The sequence below is a fragment of the Nerophis ophidion genome, linkage group LG09 (assembly GCF_033978795.1).
Source record: "Nerophis ophidion isolate RoL-2023_Sa linkage group LG09, RoL_Noph_v1.0, whole genome shotgun sequence".
In the NCBI taxonomy this organism is placed as follows: Eukaryota; Metazoa; Chordata; class Actinopteri; order Syngnathiformes; family Syngnathidae; genus Nerophis; species Nerophis ophidion.
Window position 1 is genome coordinate 12561353 of NC_084619.1, and position 25454 is coordinate 12586806.

The window sequence follows — 25454 nt, forward strand, 5'->3', positions numbered from 1 at the left end:
AAAGCGGACGTGAAAACAGGCTGTACCCACTCATGTCCACAGGGAGCTGGAGGGGGCGTGGCCTCAAGCTCCGGCTGAATTTTGGGAGATTTTCGGGAGAAAATTTCTTTGGGGAGGTTTTCGGGAGAGGAGCTGAATTTCGGTAGTCTCCCGGAAAATCCGGGAGGGTTGGCAAGTATGGTAAATGCACATTCTCTGAGCTCAGTGTGTAATTACTAGAATGTTTTAGTCAGAATAAGAGTGAACATCAGCTTTTTGCTTTAACGCACAAGGAATTTGACTTGGTAGACTGTGCTCTTTTTGGTTAATGTAAGAACTAACACAACAACTGCAAGAGAGCACAGTATCGTGGCGGCCATGCCTAATGCCATGTTAATTATAAATAAAATAATGTTTCTCTTTTGTTGTTTTTTTTTTTTTTGTCCTATCCAGCTTCTCAGGCAAATCATATAGTTCAGATTTACTTTACAAAAGAGAAGTGTGGGATACTTCTCTTGTTGTCCTATTTGTATTTGACTTTATAAAATTTATTTATATTATCAATTGGTGCAGCTGGGCCGGAGCAGGAGAGGATAGAAAGAGAAAAAAAGGAAGACAGAGGGGGAGATTGTGGGCACAAGAGGGGGATAAGACAGAGGGACAAAAACAACAACAGAAAACACAATAACAACAACAACAACAATAATAATTTATATAACGGCCATATAAAATTAAAACATGAAATGATCCTTACTGCGCATACCGTTGATATTTAACAATAAATGAAGGGATCCAGTTGTCGTCTCATTGAGCTGGCTTATTCACAACATTACAGCTACTCCAAGTGCTAACTGATAGCCTCAAACACATACACGAAATGTCGTAACATAAAGACGTGCCACAACCTGTACATAATCACAACATAAAAAAGGCCAGAACAGCTCTAACTCAAAAAGAGAGGTAAAACAAAAGTAGTGAACAGAAGGAAAAAAATGGAAATAAATACTGTGATAATGTCGGAGAAGCAGAAATGCACAAAACCATGTTGGTTTTTTTACAGTGGAAGTTTACTGCTTAATCAGTACCTGCTTTAAGCAAACCAGTCCGAAAGATGGCGCCATAGCCCAAATAATAACACACCTTTCCGCCACATGTCGAAGTAAAGTATTCCGATTTAAGGTGTGATGCCTGAAAATGCACGTCACAAGTCACACGTGGCTCCTGAGCCACAACTTGCAGACCCTTGCTCTAGCATTTAACAATCCAGAATAAACTAAATTAAATTTCAAGAATCCACAATAAGAAAAAAAAAGTCCTAATCATACTTTGCAGTTTTGAAGCTCACTATTTAGCTCTACCACAACGTCGTTTGTCTCACTTGCAACATCCATTGCAATAAGTCATGCAAATGAGGCGCTGATGTCATCTAGCGACTTTTAGCTAGTTTTATGACAGCCTCAGTTTCATGAGGAGTTGGCAACACATGAGGACAATTCTTATCCATGTAAACACTGGGATATAAATGAGGTAAAGATAATCAACCAATCAGTTAAAAAAGGCCAATATTATTTTTAAATAAATACATGTCGCACATATACGTCTGCAACCAAGAGGACCTTTAGTACTCTGCAACTATTTTTGAAAAATGTTTTATAATGATTTTTTTTACCAAATGAGGTTGAATCAAGAATTCATTCTGAATCAAACCGTTACCCCGAGAATCCGAATCAAAACGTGAGTTGTTGTTGAATTTCCCATCCCTATCCCTCTATTACAGGGGTGCCCATTACATCGATCGCGAGCTACCAGTCGACCGCGGGGGGTGTGTCAGTCGATCTCCAGCCAGGCTTTAAAAAAAAATAGACCTAAAAATTAGTGATCATCAATATTCACCAAGACGTCACTTAAATGACATTCACGGTACCGGAGGGTCTTGTGAGATGACGCTGGCTGCTGCAAGATCATTATTATGAAAATATGACCGAGAGGAAGGCGAGAAACACTTTTTATTTCAACAGACTCTCGCGCCGTACCTTCCGTCAAAACTCTAAAGGCCGACTGCACATTTCCTATCTTCACGATAAAAGCCCTGCTTCATGCTGCCTGCGCTAACTAAATACAGAGTCTCGGAAAACTGGCGTGCACAAGCGATCACTCAGAAAGCTGGCGTGCACATCACTTGTGCACGCCAGCTTTCCGAGACTCTTATTTTGTTAGCGCAGGCAGCATGAAGCAGGGCTTTTATTGTGAAAATAGGAAATGTGCAGTCGGCCTTTAGAGTTTTGACGGAAGGGACGGCGCGAAAGTCTGTTGAAATAAAAAGTGTTTCTCGCCTTCCTCTCTGTCATTTTTTCATAATAATGAACTGGCAGCAGCCAGCGTCATCTCACAAGACCCTCGGGTGCCGTGAATGTCAATCAAGCAAGCTACGGAATTTGCCGCCAATGTTTTTCTTGTAAAGTGTATGGAAGCTGGATGAATTAGATGCCAAAAACCAACCACTTTCATGTGGTATTGTACAGAAAGGACAACTTTTTTTCTCCTCCATTTGAAAATGTGGGCGTTATCATCATTACTGTCTGATTCCAATCAATGCAAGTCATCAGAATCAGGTAATACACCAACTTATATTCTTGTCTTCGTGAAAGAAAGACATCTATATGTGTTATACATGCTTGTATTATCATTAAACACATTTAACTTGTTTACAAAAATATCTCTTTCATAAATAAATAAATAAATATAAATGATATATATAAATGAGGTAGATCCCCTCGAGTTGGCCAATTGAAAAGTAGCTCGCCTGCAGAAAAAGTGTGGACACCCCTGATCTATTATAAAGCTATCAGTTTACAACAGGGGGGTCAAACTCATTTTAGTTTAGGGGTTGCATGGAGGAAAATCTGTGCAACCCTTAAGTATTGAAACAAACACAATCTGAAAATATTCCACAAAAAATATAGAAATAAATACCGGCAGCGGTAAAGCTTAGATCCATGAAGGAAATTAGAAAGGGAATGAATACATTTACACATGCATAAAAATGTGTTTTCTTTTGTATATTTAAAAAAAATTAATTAAGTAACGTTTATGACAACCTTTTTCCAAAACACAATATAAAAAGTGAGATATAACAGGATAATGCATACATTTATCATTTGTATTAAAAACCATTACAAAAAAGTGGGACCTCAAAAATTTACTATGGGACCCCATTTTTATGACTTGATGGGCTCCCAGGGACCCCATTTTGAAAATTCCTGGCGCCAACACTGATGGACTATTTGTTATAGTTTACTAGGAGCAGTGACGGCAAACAGACACCAGGTGGCGGTAATGTTCAATAATTTATTATACATATGGTAAATATATATATATATAATAAGGATACTAAACAATACTAACGACTAAAACCAAGGAAATGAAGTGTGACAAAAACTCAAGAGTGTATGGTGTAAGACTAAGTGTGTAAATTAACTGAAGTGTGTGTTACCAAGTGTTGTAGAGAGCGAAGGAATGAACAGTTCGAGAGGCAGGCAGATGATCATTCAGGGCCGGAGAGAAAAGGCAAGATCCGTGTTCAGGCCAAGGTCAGGAATTGAGGAAAGCAGTCCAAAAACCCAGGGGGAAACAGACGATCTCGAAGGGGGGAGATTCTGCGGGAGAGCAACACGGACGTGAAGTGAAGTGAATTATATTTATATAGCGCTTTTCTCTAGTGACTCAAAACGCTTTACATAGTGAAACCCAGAATCACGGAGGGAAACACAACAACGGTCAGCGAACATCAGGCTTACGGTACACCATTTGAGAACTAAGTTCCCGCGCAGATCCTTGGGTCCACTGGTCCCTTTGTACAGCTTAGCATCATCAGTCACAGGTGTGCAGGTTGACTGATCGTCTGCAGGCTTGAAGTTGCGTGGGCGTGCTGCGATAAGCATGAGCGGGGGGGCGTGTCCGGGTGGTCTGTCAGCGGGTCCTCTGGGTGGTCCCGCAGAGGAGGGAGACGCAGACTGCGCATGTGCCACAACACTATTGGCGCATGCAAAACAGCAGCAGGCGGCTGTAGCCTGCGGACCGGTTCTAATACTAATCAAACATCATAGATAACTTCGACACCCCTGGTTTACAACATACCAGTAGGTACTTCAGGGGACATTTTGAAGATACTGAATTGTCAAAAGAGTACTTGTAGGAGTTGTAATTTTAAAAGCAATTTACAGCAATAATTAGCAGTTTGGTGTAACAATCTGGTATGGTTTCAAAGTGGCAAGGACAAGGTTAAGTGCAAAATGGCTTATCTGCTCTTTGTACTTTGCTGGGGACGCAGAGGGAGAGAAAAGAGAAGAGAGAGGGAGAAAGAAAGAGAGAGAGAGAGAGGGGAAGAAAAAGATGTGGGTGAGCAACAGCAGCCCCACACGTTGATTGTGATGCTGGCGTCTCTCTCCTTCATTCAGTGCTCAGCCGAGTGAGAAGCCATCAAGGACAATTTTACAAACACACCGAATCATGTCGGGGGCTGATTTCACCTGTGAGGAGTGTTTTTCCGCCCATGATTCCAACAGCACGGAATTGCACCCCGCACTTTCCACGGTGGACGACGATGAACTTTTGCGATACATCTGGACGGAGTACCTGCACCCCAAACAGTACGAGTGGGTCCTCATTGTGGCCTACATCATCGTCTTCTTCGTCTCACTCATTGGCAACTCTCTCGGTAGGTTCGTTATTTGACCCATGGCGAGGAACATGAGCGTCAACTTCATCCATCCAGCCATTCATTTTCTACCGCTTGTCCCTTTAAGGGTCGCGGGGTTGTGCTGGAGCCTGTCTCAGTGTCAACTTCAGTGCAAAAAAACTATGTTTGTATGTATGTATGTATGTATTTATTGTATGTATGTATGTATTTATTGTATGGTATGTATGTATGTATGTATATATAGTATGTATGTATGTATGTATGTATGTATGTATGTATGTATGTATGTATGACTCATGGCAAGGAACATGAGCGTCAACTTCATCCATCCAGCCATCCATTTTCTAACGCTTGTCCCTTTTAAGGGTCGCGGCGTTGTGCTGGAACCTATCTCAGTGTCAACTTCAGTGCAAAAAAACTATGTTTGTATGTATGTATGTATGTATATATTGTATGTATGTATGTATTGTATGTATGTATGTATGTATGACTCATGGCGAGGAACATGAGCGTCAACTTCATCCACCCAGCCATCCATTTTCTACCGCTTGTCCCTTTTAAGGGTTGCGGGGTTGTGCTGGAGCCTATCTCAGTGTCAACTTCAGTGCAAAACAACTATGTATGTATGTATGTATGTATGTATGTATTTATTGTATGGTATGTATGTATGTATGTATGTATATATAGTATGTATGTATGTATATATTGTATGTATGTATGTATGTATGTAATGTATGTATGTATGTATGTATGTATGTATGACTCATGGCGAGGAACATGAGCGTCAACTTCATCCATCCAGCCATCCATTTTCTACCGCTTGTCCCTTTTAAGGGTCGCTGGAGCCTATCTCAGTGTCAACTTCAGTGCAAAAAAACTATGTATGTATGTATGTATGTATGTATGTGTGTATTGTATGTATGTATTTATTGTTTGTTTGTATGTATGTATGTATGTATGTATATATTGTATGTATGTATGTACATACGTACATATGTATGTATGTATGTATGTATGCATGTATGTATGTATGTTAAATTAAATTGCTGAAGTGCATGTAACAGGTGCCACTTGCACACATTTTCCATATTTTGCAGTCAAATCCTACACAATATGATTTTTTACATTAAACCCTAATCATACACCATTTTGATGATTTGAATGCTTCTTTTTAATGATAAATTATCACAACAGGGTCAATCAAAAGGATACGTTATTTATTACCTTTGCAAAAGCAGACATTTTGATACAACTCTTGCAATAGGTTTTTCCCAATGAAGTGTATTCTAAGATAATATGTACTAGTTACCGTGTGATTATCACCAAGCTTGTCTTCTTCCTATATGGATGATGCGATCTCCATCGACAATATCCTCATTTACCAAGAATTGCTTTCCATTTACTGCAGCTGTAGCCTCATTTATACCCGCCAATTTTCCATATGCAATTTCTCTACTGTTGTGTCTGTCTTTCTTTGAGTGGCGCATGAAAACCTGCACAAATGGAAGTGTGAGTGACAGTCAGTCAATCACAAGTGTGTTGTATACATCAAGCAATGCATCACATTGCTGTGATTTTTAGGTTGAACACATTCAACCAAATGTTCATTGGTAAACATTTTGCAAATTTGCACTTATTACTAGATCTTGTTATTTGTAACACAGCCTTCGATGCCACGGTTTTTAGTCCAGGGTGTACCCCGGCCTCTCTCCGGCATTCCAGTGTGCGACTTCGATAATAGCGCAAGTGATAACAGACTGAAAATTGTATTTCTTTGTTTTGATTTGTGTAAACAAACTTAATGTGTGAGATCACTACCAGTTGCCTTGAGTGTATTGAGTGTTGCATTGTCTAAAACAGTGGTTGTCGAACTTTTTCTTGGCTGTCCAAGTGCCACCATAACAACCAACATTGAAATACAGTAGCGTAATGAGCCTAAGTATTCATTTAAAATAAGGCAGCGGTTTTATTTAACAAGTATATTTAATATTTTTGGCCATTGTTGTTATGACCCGTTTTATTTTCGTTTGACCCCATTAGTTCTGTTTTCAGCACCCCTGGGTTTGTCTTTCTTAGTTGCCATAAGTGCTGATTATTTTCGCCTGCCTCTGAATAATGTTTGGGACGCTCACCTGCTCCCAAGCACTAATCAGAGTTATTTATTCCTGCCTTTCGCCACACTCGGTCTTGCTGTCTTGTTTGCTTCACACAACAATTACGTTCGAATGACTTTTTGATTCCTTTCCCAAGCTTCGCCGTAGCTTCCGTGCTATCTGCAAGCTTTCCTGCATTTTGCATTTATGGAAAATAAATGATTTTCCTACATGCACGCTGCCCCTGGAGTTCCGTCTGCATCTTGGGGAAACTCCATCATAACAACTGTAACATTACACACAGTTTGAACAGTAACACTGTGACTGACTATAGGACGAAAAAATACATTGTACTTAAATAATGAATCAAAAAAACTAACGGCACATAATTAAGTGATTATTTGGTATACCACTAGATGGAGCTCGTGTACATTTACAGTTTGAGAATCACTGGTCTAAGACATTGGGGTCAAACTAACACATCATAATATGTGAAGGGCAATTATATAGCACTTTTCTTTAGTGACTCAAAGTACTTTTACATAGTGAAACCCAATATCTAAGTTATATTTAAATCAGTATGGGTGGCACTAGGAGCAGGTGGATAAAGTGTCTTGCCCACGGACACAAAGGCAGTGACTAGGATGGCGGAAGTGGGGATCGAACCTGGAACCCTTAAGTTGCTGGCACGGCCACTCTACCACCCGAGCTATACGGCCCCATCATCAATAAATGTATAGTATAATTTTTTATATTGACACATTTTATCTCTGCATAAGTTACTAAATTACCTCCATCCATCCAGTCATTTTCTACGGCTTGTACCTCTCAGGGGGGGGGGGCGGGGGCTGGAGCACCCACCCCGGACAAGTCGCCAGTTCACCGCAGGGCCAACACAAATAGACAGAAAAAAATCACACTCACATTCACAAACTCGGGCCAATTTAGTGTTGCCAGTCAATCGATCCACAGGTGCATATCTTTGGAGGTAGGAGAAGGCCGGAGTACCTGGAGAGAATCCACGCAGTCACCGGGAGAACTGCTCACCGAGTTAGACTCAGTAAATGACAATAATGTTTATACTGAACTGTAGGGAAAGGCATGAAAAGTACCACACTGAAACAAATTTTTTTTCAGTATATCAAATACTTATCTTCTACTGATGAAATATATTCAACACTTGTTGGACTACAATAATATAAATAAGCTGGCAAAACGGGGAGCTAGAAATCTACATGGCCAAAAATGTTTTTAGAAGGGTGATTTCCACATTTCAAAAAGGGTACTTGAACACATCAACAGCTTTCAGCTTTCCACAAGTAAGCATTACATTATAGACTATTCTAGAAGCCTGCTGCTTCCGGGTCCTCGGGACCACCAAGAACTGACATGACAGGCTTTCAAAGTTCGACAAGGTTTATTTTTCAATTGGTATTTTCTGCTTTTCAGCAATTGTCTTTCCTTTGTGCTCTCCAGCAATTGTCTTTGTCATGTGTGTGTCTCGCGAGTGCTCCAACTCCAACCACTTCTGCTTCCCGACCACTGCCTTTAACAGAGCGACAGGTGATTAGACAAACACTTCCAGCTGTGTCATCCACTCACCTGTCGCCAATCTCGAAGCCGGCCCTGCCACACAACCAACTTCGCCGCAGGTGGGCAGGCCACGCCCACCACAACTATATTTTAAATATATAATTGTCACTGATGCACTAATACTGTTAAGATGCGTCAATATCTAAATATTGCTTTGAATACATTGATTTAATGAATACATCCAAACACTTTACACTTATTATGTGCATGAAGAAAAAACAGTTAATATTGTATGTAGTGCACACTGCAAAAAGTCAGTCTTCAAAAACAAGAAAAAAAATACAAAAACGAGGGGTATTTTACTTGAACTGAGCAAAATTATCTGCCAATAGAACAAGAAAATTTGGCTTGTCAAGACTTTCCCAAACAAGTAAAATTAGCTAACCTCAATGATTTAAAAATACCTTAAAATAAGTATACTATCACTAATAACAAGTGCATTTTTCTTGGTAGAAAAAAAATATGAGACCTTTTTGCTCAATATGTTGAAAAATATTCCTAAATTAAGTAAATGCTAGTGGCATTATCTTGACATAAAGAAAGAAAATATTACTTTAAAAAAGTACTTTTATACTTGTGGGTGTTGTTGACACAGCTTTGCAACAGTTGATATTCTAGTTCCAAGCATGTTTTACTCAATATAGGTCATGGCATCTCAGCTACAACCTGTAATATCTTACTGAGATCATTTAGGACCAAAACCCTTAAAACAAGAAAAACACTCTAACATAAAATCTGCTTAGTGAAGTTCCTGCAGTCCTGGGTTCAAATCCAGGCTCGGGATCTTTCTGTGTGGAGTTTGCATGTTCTCCCCGTGAATGCGTGGGTTCCCTCCGGGTACTCCGGCTTCCTCCCACTTCCAAAGACATGCACCTGGGGATAGGTTGATTGGCAACACTAAATTGGCCCTAGTGTGTGAATGTGAGTGTGAATGTTGTCTGTCTATCTGTGTTGGCCCTGCGATGAGGTGGCGACTTGTCCAGGGTGTACCCCGCCTTCTGCCCGATTGTAGCTGAGATAGGCACCAGCGCCCCCCCGCGACCCCAAAAGGGATTAAGCGGTAGAAAATGGATGGATAATTATCTTATCAGACATAAAATAAGCAAATATCACCGTTATTTGAGATATTAAATCTTACTTAGATTTCAGTTTTTACAGTCTGGAGCATACTGTACATACTGTGTGGAACATTTTCCCTTGTGGATCATTAAAATTTGTCTATGTCTAAGTTCAAGCTTCTAATCAAGAACATCGGATCAATACCAGTTCTTTACAATAACATGAATACCACAGAGCAGGCCAATATTGGCATTTTTAAAGACACAATAAAGGCTTGAATAATTTCCAACACATATCGTTAACAATAACAACGGATATAATGTGTTCGTCTTAAATGTGGTAATGAGTTGCGGACAGAAGAAGCCCCAGCAGTGCAGCTTTAACAAGCGGTGTGCGCTCCCGTGGCACAGAATCACTTTTTGATACAACAGCAGCAGTTGAATCATTTTCCTGGATTGGGTTGTTACCTCTGGTTGATAACAAATCGACGGCTGTCATCTCTTCCTGTCAAAAAAAGAGCATTGGGGGATTGCAAGCTTGTCACTTCAATCATTGATTCCCTGTTTGTTATTCCCACATAGTAGTAGTGTCTATGAGTGTGTGTATTATTATTATTTGCTGTATGATGTCGCCTCCTTCTATTTGATATCAACTTCAGTTTAGTGGGATGCTGGTTGTTGAAAACATATTTCTTGCACTGAACTTGCTGTGCTTCTGACGCTGTTATGTTGACATACAACCACGTCAAAAGTAGCGTGCCACGTTACATCAAACACATCTGTAACGGCGTTGTAACGTACATACAATTGATTGATTATATTACTCATATACAAACCCCGTTTCCATATGAGTTGGGAAATTGTGTTGGATGTAAATATAAACGGAATACAATGATTTGCAATTAATTTTCAACCCATATTCAGTTGAATATGCTACAAAGACAACATCTTTGATGTTAAAACTAATAAATATAAAAAAAAAATCAAATAATCATTAACTTTAGAATTTGATGCCAGCAACACGTGACAAAAAAGTTGGGAAATGTGGCTATAAATACTGATAAAGTTGAGGAATGCTCATCAAACATTTATTCGGAACATCCCACAGGTGTGCAGGCTAATTGGGAACAGGTGGGTGCCATGATTGGCTATAAAAGCAACTTCCATGAAATGCTAAGTAATTCACAAGCAAGGATGTGGCGAGGGTCAGCACTTTGTAAGCAAATTGTCGAACAGTTTTAGAACATTTCTCAACAAACTATTGCAAGGAATTTAGGGATTTTACCATCTACGGTCCGTAAAATCATCAAAAGGTTCAGAGAATCTGGAGACATCACTGCACGTAAGCGATGATATTACGGACCTTTTGATCCCTCAGGCGGTACTGCATCAAAAACACCACAGTGTATATGTTTCTTTTACTTTTTATTCATAGCTGTATGTAGAAGTGTCTGCTTGTATCTGCTGCTTTAATGTCTTTAATGTCCTCTGTGTTCTTTGATGTTTGATGTTTCCCTCTTACACACATGTAAGAGGGATGTGTACTATGGCTATGAGTTGTTGTTGTTTTTGTTTTTTTTCCCTTGGCCTCAGTCTGTACACCCTCTCCAAGGCCCAGGCTAAGACCGATTTTTTACCTGTATTTCATCTTTTTTTGTAAGGGGCGCTGGAAGCCGGCAGACCCGTCAGCGATCCTGTTCTGTCTCCCTGTAATGTTTGTCTGATCTTGAATGGGATTGTGCTGAAAATTGTAATTTTCCTGAAGGAACTCTCCTGACGGAATTAATAAAGTACTATCTAATCTAATCTAATCTAAAAACCAACATCAGTGTGTAAAGGATATCACCACATGGGCTCAGGAACACTTCATAAAACCACTGTCAGTAACTACAGTTGGTCGCTACATCTGTAAGTGCAAGTTAAAACTCTACTATGCAAAGCCAAAGCCATTTATCAACAACACTGAGGAACGCCCCCGGCTTAGCTGGGCCCGAGCTCATCTAAGATGGACTGATGCAAAGTGGAAAAGTGTTCTGTGTTCTGATGAGTCCACATTTCAAATTATATTTGGAAACTGTGGCCAAAGTGTCCTCCGGAACAAAGAGGAAAATAACCATTCGGATTGTTATAGATGAAAAGTTCAAAAGCCAGCATCTGTGATAGTATGGGGGTGTATTAGTGCCCAAGGCATGGGTAACTTACACATCTGTGAAGGCACCATTAATGCTGAATGGTCCATCCAGATTTTGGAGCAACATATGTTGTCATCCAAGCAACGTTATCATGGACGCCCCTGCTTATTTCAGCAAAACAATGCCAAGCCACATGTTACAACAGCGTGGCTTTGTAGTAAAAGAGTGTGGGTACTATCCTGGCCCGCCTGCAGTCCAGACATGTCTCCCATCGAAAATGTGTGGCGTATTATGAAGCGTAAAATACGACCACAAGGCCCCGGACTGTTGAACAACTTAAGCTGTACATCAAACAAGAATGGGAAAGAATTCCACTTTCAAAGCTTCAACAATTAGTTTCCTCAGTTCCCAAACGTTTATTGAGTGTTGTTAAAAGAAAAGGTGATGTAACACAGTGGTGAACATGCCCTTTCCCAACTACTTTGGCAAGTGTTGCAGCCATGAAATTCTAAGTTAATTATTATTTGCTAAAAAAAAAAAAAATAAGTTTATGAGTTTGAACATCAAATATGTTGTCTTTGTTGCATATTCAACTGAATATGGGTTGAAAAGGATTTGCAAATCACTGTATTCTGTTTATATTTACAGCCAACACAATTTCCCAACTCATATGGAAACGGGGTTTGTATGTGTTTATATAAATATAGTTTTCTAAAATCGTTTTCATGAACACTGCTCACAGGTGATTATATATTCACACATGATTACACAGTATATTCAAACATGTCTCCCAGGCTTTGTTTTGATGAGCGCTGCTTGCATCCATCCGTCCATTTTCTACTGCGTGTACCTCTCTGGGTCGCCTATCCCAGCTGCATTGGAGTGGAAGGCGTTATACACCCTGGACAAGTCGCCACCGCATCGCAGGACCAACACAGATAGACGGACAACATTCACACTCACATTCACACACTAGGGCCAATTTAGTGTTGCCAATCAACCTATCCCCAGGTGCATGTGTTTGGGGGTGGGAGGAAGCCGGAGTACTCGGGGAGAACATGCAAACTCCACACAGAAAGACCCTCAGTCTGGGGATTGAACCCAGGACCTTCGTATTGTGAGGCACCAGCGGCCGCTGCTGGAATATTTGATGTAAATCCAGTAGCTCACTCACACCATTCACTGAGCAAAAGACATGTCAGAATGCGACAACTCAGCTGAAATGCGCTTGGGTGCCAATTAATGTGTTTTCTTGTGGACTTATATCTATATTTTAAAACCATGCTTGGAGTTGCAAACAGTATTTTTATTTAAAATGATGCATATTATGTGCGGGGAGTCACGGAGATACAATTTGCAACCGTGTTTTGAAAAGTCATAAAGAACAAGCTCATTTCAACAGTCATTGACTTAGACTTAAACAAACTTTATTGATCCACAAGGGAAATTGTTCCAAACAGCATATTTATTGACAAAAGCTTTCAATATCTTATTAATAGCAGAAGATGTAAACCACATTCCAAAATTCACTAGAAAGTAGGGATGCCCCAATCATGCCGATACCAACCATCTATGGGTTGTTTGATTGATTGAAGCTTTAATAAATAAATAAATAAATAAATGGGTTGTACTTGTATAGCGCTTTTCTACCTTCAAGGTACTCAAAGCGCTTTGACACTACTTCCACATTTACCCATTCACACACACATTCACACACTGATGGAGGGAGCTGCCATGCAAGGCGCTAACCAGCCCCCATCAGGAGCAAGGGTGAAGTGTCTTGCTCAGGACACAACGGACGTGACGAGGTTGGTTCTAGGTGGGATTTGAACCAGTGACCCTCGGGTTGCGCACGGCCACTCTCCCACTGCGCCACGCCGTCCCATAAATAATAAGCAGATTGGGACAGAAGAGAATACATTATATGAATCAGGACTGTCCTGACCAGTTTCTTCCAGTCATACCTGTGTTGTTATTGTTATGATGGGAATGTGTGTGTGAATGGGTGAACGTGGAAATAGTGTCAAAACCCTTTGAGTACCTTGAAGGTAGAAAAGCGCCAGTGACGTGCAGTCAGGGGAGGCAAGAGAGGCAGTGCCTCCCCTGCCACCAGGTGGCTTAACCATGAGATGCTCCAAAACAAAGTAATAAAATAAAATACGTTTTAATATTTCTCTTTTGGTTTATGCTTTCTATGTGATTTTGGTGTGGTTCCTGTATATTTTGGTCATTTTCATGGTCAAAATCGCAGAAAATTTTGTTTCCTGATCAAAGCAACGCGGTAGACGAGAAGTGAGGCAGACGCAGGCGGTGCCTCCACGGCTACACGCAGTGTGTATTGGGCGTGCGTGCGAGGGGGCGCATGCTTGTTGCCACGGAGAAAAGGCAGGCCATGAGGCAGCAAGTACCTCTGCCTCAAGGTAAGGGGCGATATATTGTCAACTTGCAGTTCAATGCCTGAGCAGTACTCTGAATCGCCACACTGGGAGAAGTGGGGGCGCTCAGGCTAGCAGACACAGGTCCCTCCAGCAGAAGCCACTCTTTTTTTCTTTTCTTTTTATTTTAACTGTATTTATAACAAACATGGCATTTTTATTAGAGTAAGCCAGCATTTGTGGTGCAAAAATATTGTATAATTTCTTGGAATTAAATTTATATTAAATGAATGTGTCTGCCAATATAGAGGATTATATACTGTGTCCAAGATGAAAACCTTGAGTAAAGCCTTAAAGTCACATCTTAAGTGCACAGGAAGCCAGTGCAGGTGAGCCAGTACAGGCGTAATGTGATCAAACTTTCTTGTTCTTGTCAAAAGTCTAACAGCCGCATTTTGTGCCAACTGTATTATTTTAATGCTAGACACATTGACACCTGAAAATAATACGTTGGGGCGGTATAGCTCGGTTGGTAGAGCGGTGTGTCAGCAACTTGAGGGTTTCAGGTTCGATTCCCGCTTCCGTTATCCTAGTCACTGCCATTGTGTCCTTGGGCAAGACACTTTACCCACCTGCTGCCAGTGCCACCCACACTGGTTTAAATGTAGAAATTAGATATTGGGTTTCACTATGTAAAGCGCTTTGAGTCACTAGAGAAAAAGCGCTACATAAATATAATTCACGTCACAATTCACTTCACAGTAATCGAGACGAGACGTAACGAACGCATGAATAATGATCTCAATGTCGCTAGTGCACAAAATGGAACACATTTTAGCGATATTACGGAGATGAAAGAAGGCCGTTTTGGTAACACTCTTGAAGTGTGACTCAAAGGAGAGAGTTGGGTCAAAAATAATACCCAGCTTCTTTACCGAGAATACCACCTCCAATGTTTTATATACACACTAGGTAATTATGTTATGTACTAACAGACACGTTCATAATTACGTTTTATATTTACGTATTTTGCTCATTATAAGCATACGACACGGCACAACGGTCACTTTTCCCTTCAACAACACTCATTACTACTCATGACAGACCTCATGAGACAACAAACACATAGGGCCTGATTCACGAAGATCCGAATACCACACGGTAACAAGCGTGTGCAAAAACATAAAATAATGTAAACGATTAGTGGGCATGTTGAGTGTGATCTACTAACACTGCGTATACAATTTAAAAGTGGTGCAGAACGCCATATTTACCGTATTTTACGGACCATAAGGCGCAACGGATTAGAATAGAATATAATTGAATGGATTTTATTGCCATTAAATTATTATTTATTATTACAATAATTTATTATTACAATAAGTTATTAAAAGGCGCACTCCCGATAAATGGTCTGTTTTTGATCTTTTTTCATATGTAAGGCGCATCGGATTATAGGGTGCATTAGAGGAATCATATTATTATTTTTTTTTTCGAAATGGAAAACACTTCCTTGTGGTTTACATTATATGTGATGGTAGTTATTTGGTCAAAATGTTGCATAGGTTCTGTTTTACAGATCATCTTCAAGCCGCTTTCTGACATTTGCTTCAGGACGCGCCGTTTTGTGGGCGGTCTTATTTACGTGGCTCACCTTCGACGGCGACTTTTCGCCATCATCTTTGGTGTAGCATGCAAGGACGGTAGTGGAAGAAGTGTCAAAAGATGGAGCTAAGTGTTTTAATGACATTCAAGGCAGCATCTCCTCATCCGGAAACAACAACACTGGAAATGTGTCCCTGTCTTTGCGTGAATTATGTAAACTCACTACACCGGTATGTTTTAGCGCTTTCATGTCGAGTTTACTGATGGATATAAGTAAAAAGTTTACACTACTTTATATTAGAAATGGCAACAGTGGAGGATGAAAGTTCCATCCATCCATCCATTTTCTACCGCTTATTCCCTTTTGAGGTCGCGGGGGGCGCTGGCGCCTATCTCAGCTGCAACCGGGCGGAAGGCGGCGTACACCCTGGACAAGTCGCCACCTCATCGCAGGGCCAAAACAGATAGACAGACAACATTCACACTCACATTCACACACTAGGGCCAATTTAGTGTTGCCAATCAACCTATCCCCAGGTGCATGTCTTTGGAAGTGGGAGGAAGCCGGAGTACCCGGAGGGAACCCACGCATTCACGGGGAGAACAAGCAAACTCCACACAGAAAGATCCCGAGCCTGGGATTGAACCCAGGACCGCAGGACCTTCTTATTGTGAGGCAGACGCACTAACCTCTCTGCCACCGTGAAGCCTGGATGAAAGTTCCATAACAAGAAAATAGAGAAAAAGAAGAAGCTCATTGACTACGGCGTCTGCACAGACTTCAAAGGCGGGCACATGCAATATTTCAGGATTTATGCAGATCCCAAACACAGATCAGCAGGTACCAGAAAGTAAGAAAAGTTGCTTTTGCATAATATTGCAAAATAAAATGCCAAATATGTCTTACCTGAAACACACACTGATATGGTCCGGTAGTTTTTGTTTTGCCTTTTTGTGCCTTTGTGCCAAGTGTAGTGTTTCTGTTTGTTTCCCTAGCTCCCATGCCAGTGCCTTTTGTTTTCCTTATCTGCTTAGCACCAGTGTTTTTGTTCTAGCCTGTTTTATTAGTTAAATCAATCTTTATTTCTTACCTTACGCTGTGTTCTTACCCGAACGCATCCACGAAAGAACGAATCCGGCATCACTATGCCCAGCAAGTCTCACACACACCATAATAATACTTGTATGTTGAAACATAGTTCAATCCATCAAGTAGTATGACTTCATAGCCTACTAAAGTCGTACTAAAACATTGTGATAGATTTTTGTGCGCCATGTGTAATGTTCCATATTTTCAATGGAACAAATACAATATTGGTGTTGTTTACTTGAGTCATATTGCCATCATAGTGCAGCCTACACTTATCTCTTATGTTTGACTGCCATCTACTGGTCACACTTATCATTACACCATGTACCAAATAAAATAGCTTCGAGGTGGGTAAGCTCAACCAAAGGTATTCCTTACATTAGACACGCCAGATTATAAGGCGCACTGTCGAGTTTGAGGGAAAAAAAACAAAACATTTTAAGTGCGCCTTGTAGTCTGGAAAATATGGTAAATGAGTCGCCACAAAGACACTCATTTTCTGCACATTCACGTCACCTGTGCTGAACCGGCGGCACACGTGTATAATCCGTAACACCTTTTCTGGATCGCAATCCAGACAACATAAATATATGCACACTGACATTTATTTCTGTGCGAGAGGCTGTGGATTGCATCACCAGCGCATTTGTGCGTCTTGATCTCCTCAAACGCAAGAAAATGAATAATGAAAGATGCCTTTTCATGTAGTCAACATCCCAGTAAACCACACCAAGTCTGACATTATATGTATTTTCAAGTCCTCAATAGTATGACTGTTTCCTAAATTTAAAAAAAAGAACAACATTAAAAAAAAAAAATGCCAACAGACACCAAAATGCATTAATTGAATTCATTTTAATCAGACCTTAATTCATCCAGCAGCAATAACATTTTTAAAGGAATCTGCTGAATATACATTATATGTCAAATAATTTTATTTTTATTTTTGTCGGTCCAAATATGTGAAAAGTGTCATGTCTGTGATCATGTTTTTGTTTAAGCCATGTTCTGTTTGTTTTTTTGTACACTCAGTTCATGCTTTTTCACTCCTGTTTTGTCACCATAGCAACCATTAGTTTCACCTGTTTCACATTTTGAGTCACGCACCTGTTTTCACTAATCACCACAGCATTATTTAAACCTGTAGTTGCCATGTAGTCAGCCTGGCGACAACAACCCCTACACACCATCTATCACCTTCTATGTCTTCCATGCCGATGACCCAGGTTACTTTCTTGTTCAAAGTAAGTTTTTGTTATTCATGCCATGGTGCTAGTTTTTGTCTAACGACCATAGTTTAGCCTTAGTGCAAGTTTTGTTTTCATAGTCAAGTTTTCATACCTCCTCTTGTGAGCGCTTTTCATTTGTTCTTATTTTGATTAAATTAAAAGATGTCCTTACCTTCACGCTGTGTCCGCTCCAATCGTATTGCACCACTGGAAAACAAACCCTTCCAAAGTCCACGCCTTGACAGAAAGACACGTGGGTAGGGGGGGGGGGTTCTCTGTCAAAAGTCTGTTTTGCCCCTCCTTTCTCACGGCGGTGCGCGTATGCGTCAGTTTGCACCTCCATCCCACACGTGCTAAATAACATGCTAAAAAGTGCTCCCAAAACAGTGATGAGTGTTGATCAATCACATTGCATGTGCTGTTGAATATATTTGCACCTTCTCCTCCAAATATTGTGGGCGTTTTAATGATCAGCATATATTAAGCATTTTGCAATAACAAAGAGATTCGCAAAATGGATTGCACGCCTTATTCTGCTCATTTAAAGGGGAACATTATCACCAGACTTATGTAAGCGTCAATATATACCTTGATGGTGCAGAAAAAAGACCATATATTTTTTTAACCGATTTCCGAACTCTAAATGGGTGAATTTTGGCGAATTAAACGCCTTTCTCTTTATGGCTCTTTTGGCGATGACGTCAGAACGTGACGTCACCGAGGTAATACAGCCGCCATTTTCATTTTCAACACATTGCAAACACCGGGTCTCAGCTCTGTTATTTTCTGTTTTTTCGACCATTTTTTGGAACCTTGGAGACATCATGCTTCGTCGGTGTGTTGTCGGAGGGTGTAACAACACTAACAGGGAGGGATTCAAGTTGCACTGAAGATGCGAAATTGGCAAGAAATCTGCCGCCAGACCCCCATTGAATGTGCCGGAGTGTCTGCACATTTTACCGACGATGACAGACATGGCACAGAGATGTATGGATAACCTGCAGATGCATTTGCAACGATAAAGTCAACAAAATCACAAAGGTGAGTTTTGTTGATGTTGTTGACTTATGTGCTAATCAGACATATTTGGTCGCGGCGTGACTGCCAGCTAATCGATGCTAACATGCTACGCTAATCGATGCTAACATGCTATTTACTGGCGGTGCTAAATCAGACATGGCACAGAGATGTATGGATAACCTGCAGATGCATTTGCAACGATAAAGTCAACAAAATCACAAAGGTGAGTTTTGTTGATGTTGTTGACTTATGTGCTAATCAGACATATTTGGTCGCGGCGTGACTGCCAGCTAATCGATGCTAACATGCTACGCTAATCAAGGCTAACATGCTATTTAGTGCCGCTGCTAAATCAGACATGGCACAGAGATGTATGGATAACCTGCAGATGCATTTGCAACTATATTACGTTTCCTTCCACTCACATTTAATGCGAAAAATACACTTACCATCCGAAGGATTTAAGTTGCTCCAGTGTCACAAGATGCGAAAGTCCTGATCGTTTGGTCTGCACATTTTACCGGCGATGCTAACGCAGCTATTCGGCCATGCTATGGCTATGAATAGCGTCAATAGCTATTCGCTCAATAGCTTTAGTTTCTTCTTCAATACTTTCATACTCCAACCATCTGTTTCAATACATGCGTAATCTGTTGAATCGCTTAAACCGCTGAAATCCGAGTCTGAATCCGAGCTAATGTCGCTATATCTTGCTGTGCTATTCGCCATTGTTTGTTTACATTGGCAGCATTGTGTGACGTCACAGGAAATTGAACAGTGTCTTCGCAGAGAGCTAAAATAAGGCACTTTAAAGCTTTTTTTAGGGACATCCCGGGACCGGAAACATTTTGAAAAAAACTTCAAAAAATAAAACAAGCCACCGGGAACTGATTTTTATTGTTTTTAACCCTTTTGAAATTGTGATAATGTTCCCCTTTAACAGACGTAATCCATTTTGCACACATTTTGCAGATCTGTTTTGCGTGTGCTATCAAGTTTGCACATGTTCATATCTTCCTGTCATTGTTGTGTCTTTCTCGCCATCGCTGGGTCTGTGTTGGATGTCAAAGTTGACCAACTTCTCGGTTTAGGGCAACGTCATTCTACTATCTAAGTGAGGGGCATGTTTAACTTTCACAAGCCCAGAGGCGAGAGAGCAGCTCTCCGGCTGATGATGTCAATATAGCAGTAAAGTGTTGTATAGATACCAAAATGTATTTCGATGCTTTTTGGTACTTTTTCGCTACTTTTCTAAATAAAGGGGACCATGAAAAATTGCATTATTAGGCTTTATTTTAACAAAAAAAAAATCCTACGGTACATTAAACATGTTACTTATAGCAAGTTTGTCCTTAAATAAAATGGAGAACATACAAGACAACTTGTCTTTTAGTAGTAAGTAAGCAAACAAATGCTCCTAATTTAGTCTGCTGACATATGCAGTAACATATTAGGTATGTCATTTTCAATTTTGAATCTATTATTTTGTCAACATTATGAAGGACAGGTGGTAGAAAAAAATAATGATTAATCTACTTCTTCATTTACTGTTAATGTCTGCTTATTTTCTCTTTTAACATGTTCTGTCTACACTTCATTTAAAATGTAATAATCACTTATTCTTCTTTTGTTTGATACTTTACATTAGTTTTGGATAATATCACAAATTAGAGTAACAATCCGATACCAAGTAGTTACAAGATCATACATTGGTCATAATTTATGTCCTCATGTGTCCAGGGACATATTTACTGAGTTTATTTGTATAAACAAAATATAATTTTTTTAAAAACGAAAAAGATTGTAATGCTAAAAAATATCGATGCAATCATAGTAGTATTGACTAGACACGCTATTGTACTTGGTATCATTACAGTGGATGTTAGGTGTACATTCACCAATGCCGTTTGTTTACATTTTGACGCAGGTGAACTATAATGTGTAGTGAAGCATGTTTAACAATTCCTCGTCCTGCAGGGATGATACTTGTAAGAAACTTACTTTATTTAGAAGTAGCTACAACACTGCAGATTGCGTATGGACTTTAGCCGCTCGCTCGCTAGCCATGTCTTAAAGCACCTCCTCCTGAGGGATTTCAGTGTTATATCTTTACCTTTATCGTTACTTTTTAAGCCAAAATGCGTCCGTTCTCCCTTTTCTGTCCACACACTGCGTCTGTTTGTAAGTACTCTGTGATTGTGCGCTGCCGAACATGCTCGTAAAACCAGCAATGACACGACATGACGACGACAGGCAACGGGGCTGTGGGGGACTGGTACTTTTTAGAGGCGGTATAGTACCGAATATGATTCATTAGCATCGCGGTACTATACTAGTATCGGTATACCATACAACCCGTATGACCCTCTGTGATCAATTCGCCGCTAAAAGTAGGTCCTTAACGTTGCACTTATATCAATATTGGTAAGACTTGGCTATATTATGTTCATGAAATCTAAATGGAGTATTGTTGGCGTTTTTTTTGCATGTTTGTTAATAGGTTTTATAGGCGCAGAAGACGCACTGATGTCATTGTCAGCTGATGTTTATTCACGTTAATTTACAAGATAAAATGCATTGGAAAAAAAGACGTGTTCATGTCTCTCATAAGGATGTGGATCATCGCCAAAAATAAAAAAAAATAAAAAAGTGCATTTACCCTTTATGACAGGGGTGTCAAACATATGGCCCGAGGGCCGGATCAGGCCCACGAACAGATTTTATCCGGCCAGTGGGATGAATTTGCTAAGTATAAAAATGTTCCTGAAATTTTGAATGAAAGAAACAGCTGTTCTAAATGTGTCCACTAGATGTCACAATAGCAAATGTGTGTAGATGATGCTACATATGTACAAAAACAACAAACACATGATGTTAGTGCACCAGTGGAGGAAAATGAACAAACTACATAAATAACAACCAATTTTGATGTACCTTTTTTATCTCGATAGATTGAAAATGAACACCAATGAGTTGACTGGTGAACATTATCACATAATTTATTCATAAAATACTGCGATGAGGTGGCGACTTGTCCAGGGTGTACCCCGCCTTCCGCCCGATTGTAGCTGCGATAGGTGCCAGCGCCCCCCGCGACTCCGAAAGGGAATAAGCGGTAGAAAATGGATGGATGGATGGATATTCAGAAAATATAAATAATGACGAATATAGATAGAATACTATTAACCGCAACATGTAAGTGGAAAAAAACAACAACAACATTATGATTTGTACATTTTTCAGAATGTACTTGTTTTATTTTTAAACAAAGCAAACAATCTGAAGTTGTCTTTATTTTTAGGTTATCGTGCCAGGATTTTAACAGTTTGGCCCGCTTGAGAGTAGATTTCTCTCCATGAGAAGCAAAGGTTAGCACACAACCTTAGTAGATCAGTTTTCAGTGTGCTATCAAGTTAACTCTTAGACTTCTTTTTTATTGTAATTCAAATTTTAACTTTACAGTATAGATAAGAACAACATTTTGTTGCATTAGCTCACGGTAGTGTAGGATAAAAAAATCAATAAAGTGCAGATATAAATAAATAGATTACTGTACGGATAAATATATTGCACTTTTGAATATGCACCCACATTTATGGATGTATGTTATATTATCTTTATAGTTCAGCCGGTTAATCCATTTTGGGGGGGAATTGAGGGGATTATTATGATGCGTTCAAGAGTCGTATGGCCTGAGGGAAGAAGCTGCTACAGAACCTGGAGGGTACTGCAACGGAGGCTGCGGAACTTCTTTTCTAGAGTCCAGCAGTGAAAACAGTCCTTGGTGGGGGTGGGAGGAGTCTCGGCAGATTTTCTAAGCCCTGGTCAGGCAGTGGCTTTTTAAAATCTCCTGGATAGGAGGAAGAGGAGTCCTGATGATCTTTTCCGCTTTCTTCACCACTCTCTGGTGAGACTTCCAGTCTGAGGCGCTGCAGGCTCCAGTCCAGACAGAGATGCATTTACCCTTTATGAGAAGCAAAGGTTAGCTCACAAGCTTAATAGATCAGCTTTAAGTGTGCTATCAAGTTTGCATGTGATTGAATAGACTTAGACTTAGAATACAAGCAAACTTTTATTACAAAAGGTTGATAAGGCCCATTGTCTTGTAATCAGGGTGTCCTGGAGCCATTTATAATTGTCAGCCAGCCGTTGGCAGCAAATCATTTATTCCTCCTGTTACTCACACGCACTAATGATCTTGAACAGTGGGTCTCAAACATTTTCATCAAGTACCACCTCAGAAAACATTTGGCTCTTAAATTACCACCATACTTGCCAACCATGAGACCTCCAATTTCGGAAGTGGGGGGTGTTGTCGGGGGTGGGGGTGGTGGGTCTGTTGTTTGGGGCGGGGCGTGGTTGGGGTGTGGTGTTAAGAGGGGGCATGGTTGGGGCGGCACCAACTCGAGTATTTCACATATATGTATACATATATAATATATATATATATATATATATATATATATATATATATATATATATATATATATATATATATATATATATATATATCCATCCATCCATTTTTTACCGAGGGTGCTGGCGCCTATCTCAGCTACAATCGGGCGGAAGGCGGGGTACACCCTGGACAAGTCGCCACCTCATCGCAGGGCCAACACAGATAGACAGACAACATTCACACTCACATTCACACATTAGGGCCAATTTAGTGTTGCCAATCAACCTATCCCCAGGTGCATGTCTTTGGAAGTGGGAGGAAGCCGTAGTACCCGGAGGGAACCCACGCATTCACGGGGAGAACATGCAAACTCCACACAGAAAGATCCTGAGCCTGGAATTGAACCCAGGACTGCAGGACCTTCGTATATGTATGAAATACTTGACTTTCAGTGAATTCTAGCTATATGTATTTATTATATTACATATATAAATAAAATAAATAATTGAATTTCAGACGGCACCTATCAAATACACAGTAATAAAAACACAGTTATTCTTCTAAATGTACTGTGCTTGTTGGTTACGAAAAAACAACAACACTTTCACTATTTGAGTAACCTTTGCTCTGCCATTCGCGTACTGGCGAGAGTCACTTGCCGTCAGGTGCGCAACACCACATAAATCGTTGACCAATCAAAAAGCAACCCCATAACGCAGGAGATGGTGACAGACAACATAGAATCACTCTATTACAGACGGTGTCGCCATGGCTGTAACTTCCTCGTTCTTCTGCTTCGTCTCCTTGTGTGTGCAGTTTTTTATTAAAATCCGTAGATGTTGTAACGTGATTGGGCAGGCAAGTTGTTTATATAGTGAAAACAGGCTGTCCCCACTCAGGTCTGCATGGAGCTGGAGGGGGCGTGTCCTGCAGTTCCGCCAAATTTCGGGAGCTTTTCTGGAGAGGCGCTGAATTTCGGGAGTCTCCCGGAAAATCCGGGAGGGTTGGCAAGTATATGCAAGACAATTTGGTCCTTTCTGCCAGGAGTATATACTTTCCCTAACTATCCTTTGACTTGCATTTTCAAAAAAGATGTTCTCGGTCCAAAAAAAATGGATGACATTCAAATGCAGAGGCGATGACACTCTAATAATGCCATGATGAGGAAATGCCATACAAATGCATGAGGTTAGACAGAGCCCTGATCCCTGTAGAGATAGATTATTTTTAAAACCTGGAAATAAGAGTGCAAAATCTCATGAGAGGTGGTGACACATATCTAAAGTGACTGACTGTTCCAAGGCTAACAACAAGATGATTCTCCCTTTCTACCACACTCACTTTAAGTACATAGGCAGAACATGGACACTCAAAAAGCCCCCCCCCCTTCTTTTACAAAACTCCCTTGAGAACCGGCTTGTCTTCTTCAGTCTACACCTCCGTGATTCAAAAATAATAAGGATTAGTCAGAGTGATTTATGGGTGATAATTGACGATGAACACTTTGCTTGTACACGTACAATGCCTGATCCACTAAGTGCTAAAAAGCCTGGGAAAATTATACAATTGTGTCTACTTATGTGTGTACTTAAAAGGGGAACATTATCACAATTTCAGAAGGGTTAAAACCAATAAAAATCAGTCCCCAGTGGCTTATTTTACTTTTAGAAGTTTTTTTCAAAATTTTACCCATCATGGAATATCCCGAAAAAAATCTTTAAACTGACTGATTTTCACTATCTTTAAATCCATCGTCCATTTTCCTGTGACGTCATTTAGTGACATTAGCTCGGATTCAGACTCGTATATCAGCGGCTTAAACGGATGGTTGGAGTGTGGAGGCAGATAGTGAAAACGAAATTGAAGAAGAAACTGAAGCTATTGAGCGAATAGCTATTGAAGCTATTCGGCGATCGCCTTCTAACCAACACTTAGTTTCGCAGGGTATCTATACATCTCTGCGCCATGTCTGTCGTAGCATCTCCGGTAAAATGAGCAGGAGCAACTCAAATCCGTCGATTGGTAAGTGTTTGTTTGGCATTAAATGTGGGTGGAGTGTCGCAGCGTATCCATACATCTCTGTGCCATGTCCTTCAGCCTTACCGCCCCACTTGATCCCTAAGATCAGCCGATTAGCTGCTACTGACGGTCACTGACACGAGGCTGAAGCTTAGAGGTGACA

The 25454-nt window shown here is 40.3% G+C and overlaps 1 protein-coding gene across 1 annotated transcript in view; it reads left to right on the plus strand.

The window, feature by feature from the left end:
• The first annotated feature begins 3460 nt into the window (after positions 1–3460).
• Positions 3461–25454, plus strand: part of hcrtr2 (hypocretin (orexin) receptor 2) — an 86343-nt gene continuing 64349 nt past the window's right edge. Inside the window, exon 1 of the mRNA XM_061910336.1 lies at positions 3461–4696. Coding sequence (XP_061766320.1) covers positions 4489–4696 — 208 coding nt within the window. The 5' untranslated portion in view covers positions 3461–4488. The remainder of the gene's footprint in view (positions 4697–25454) is intronic.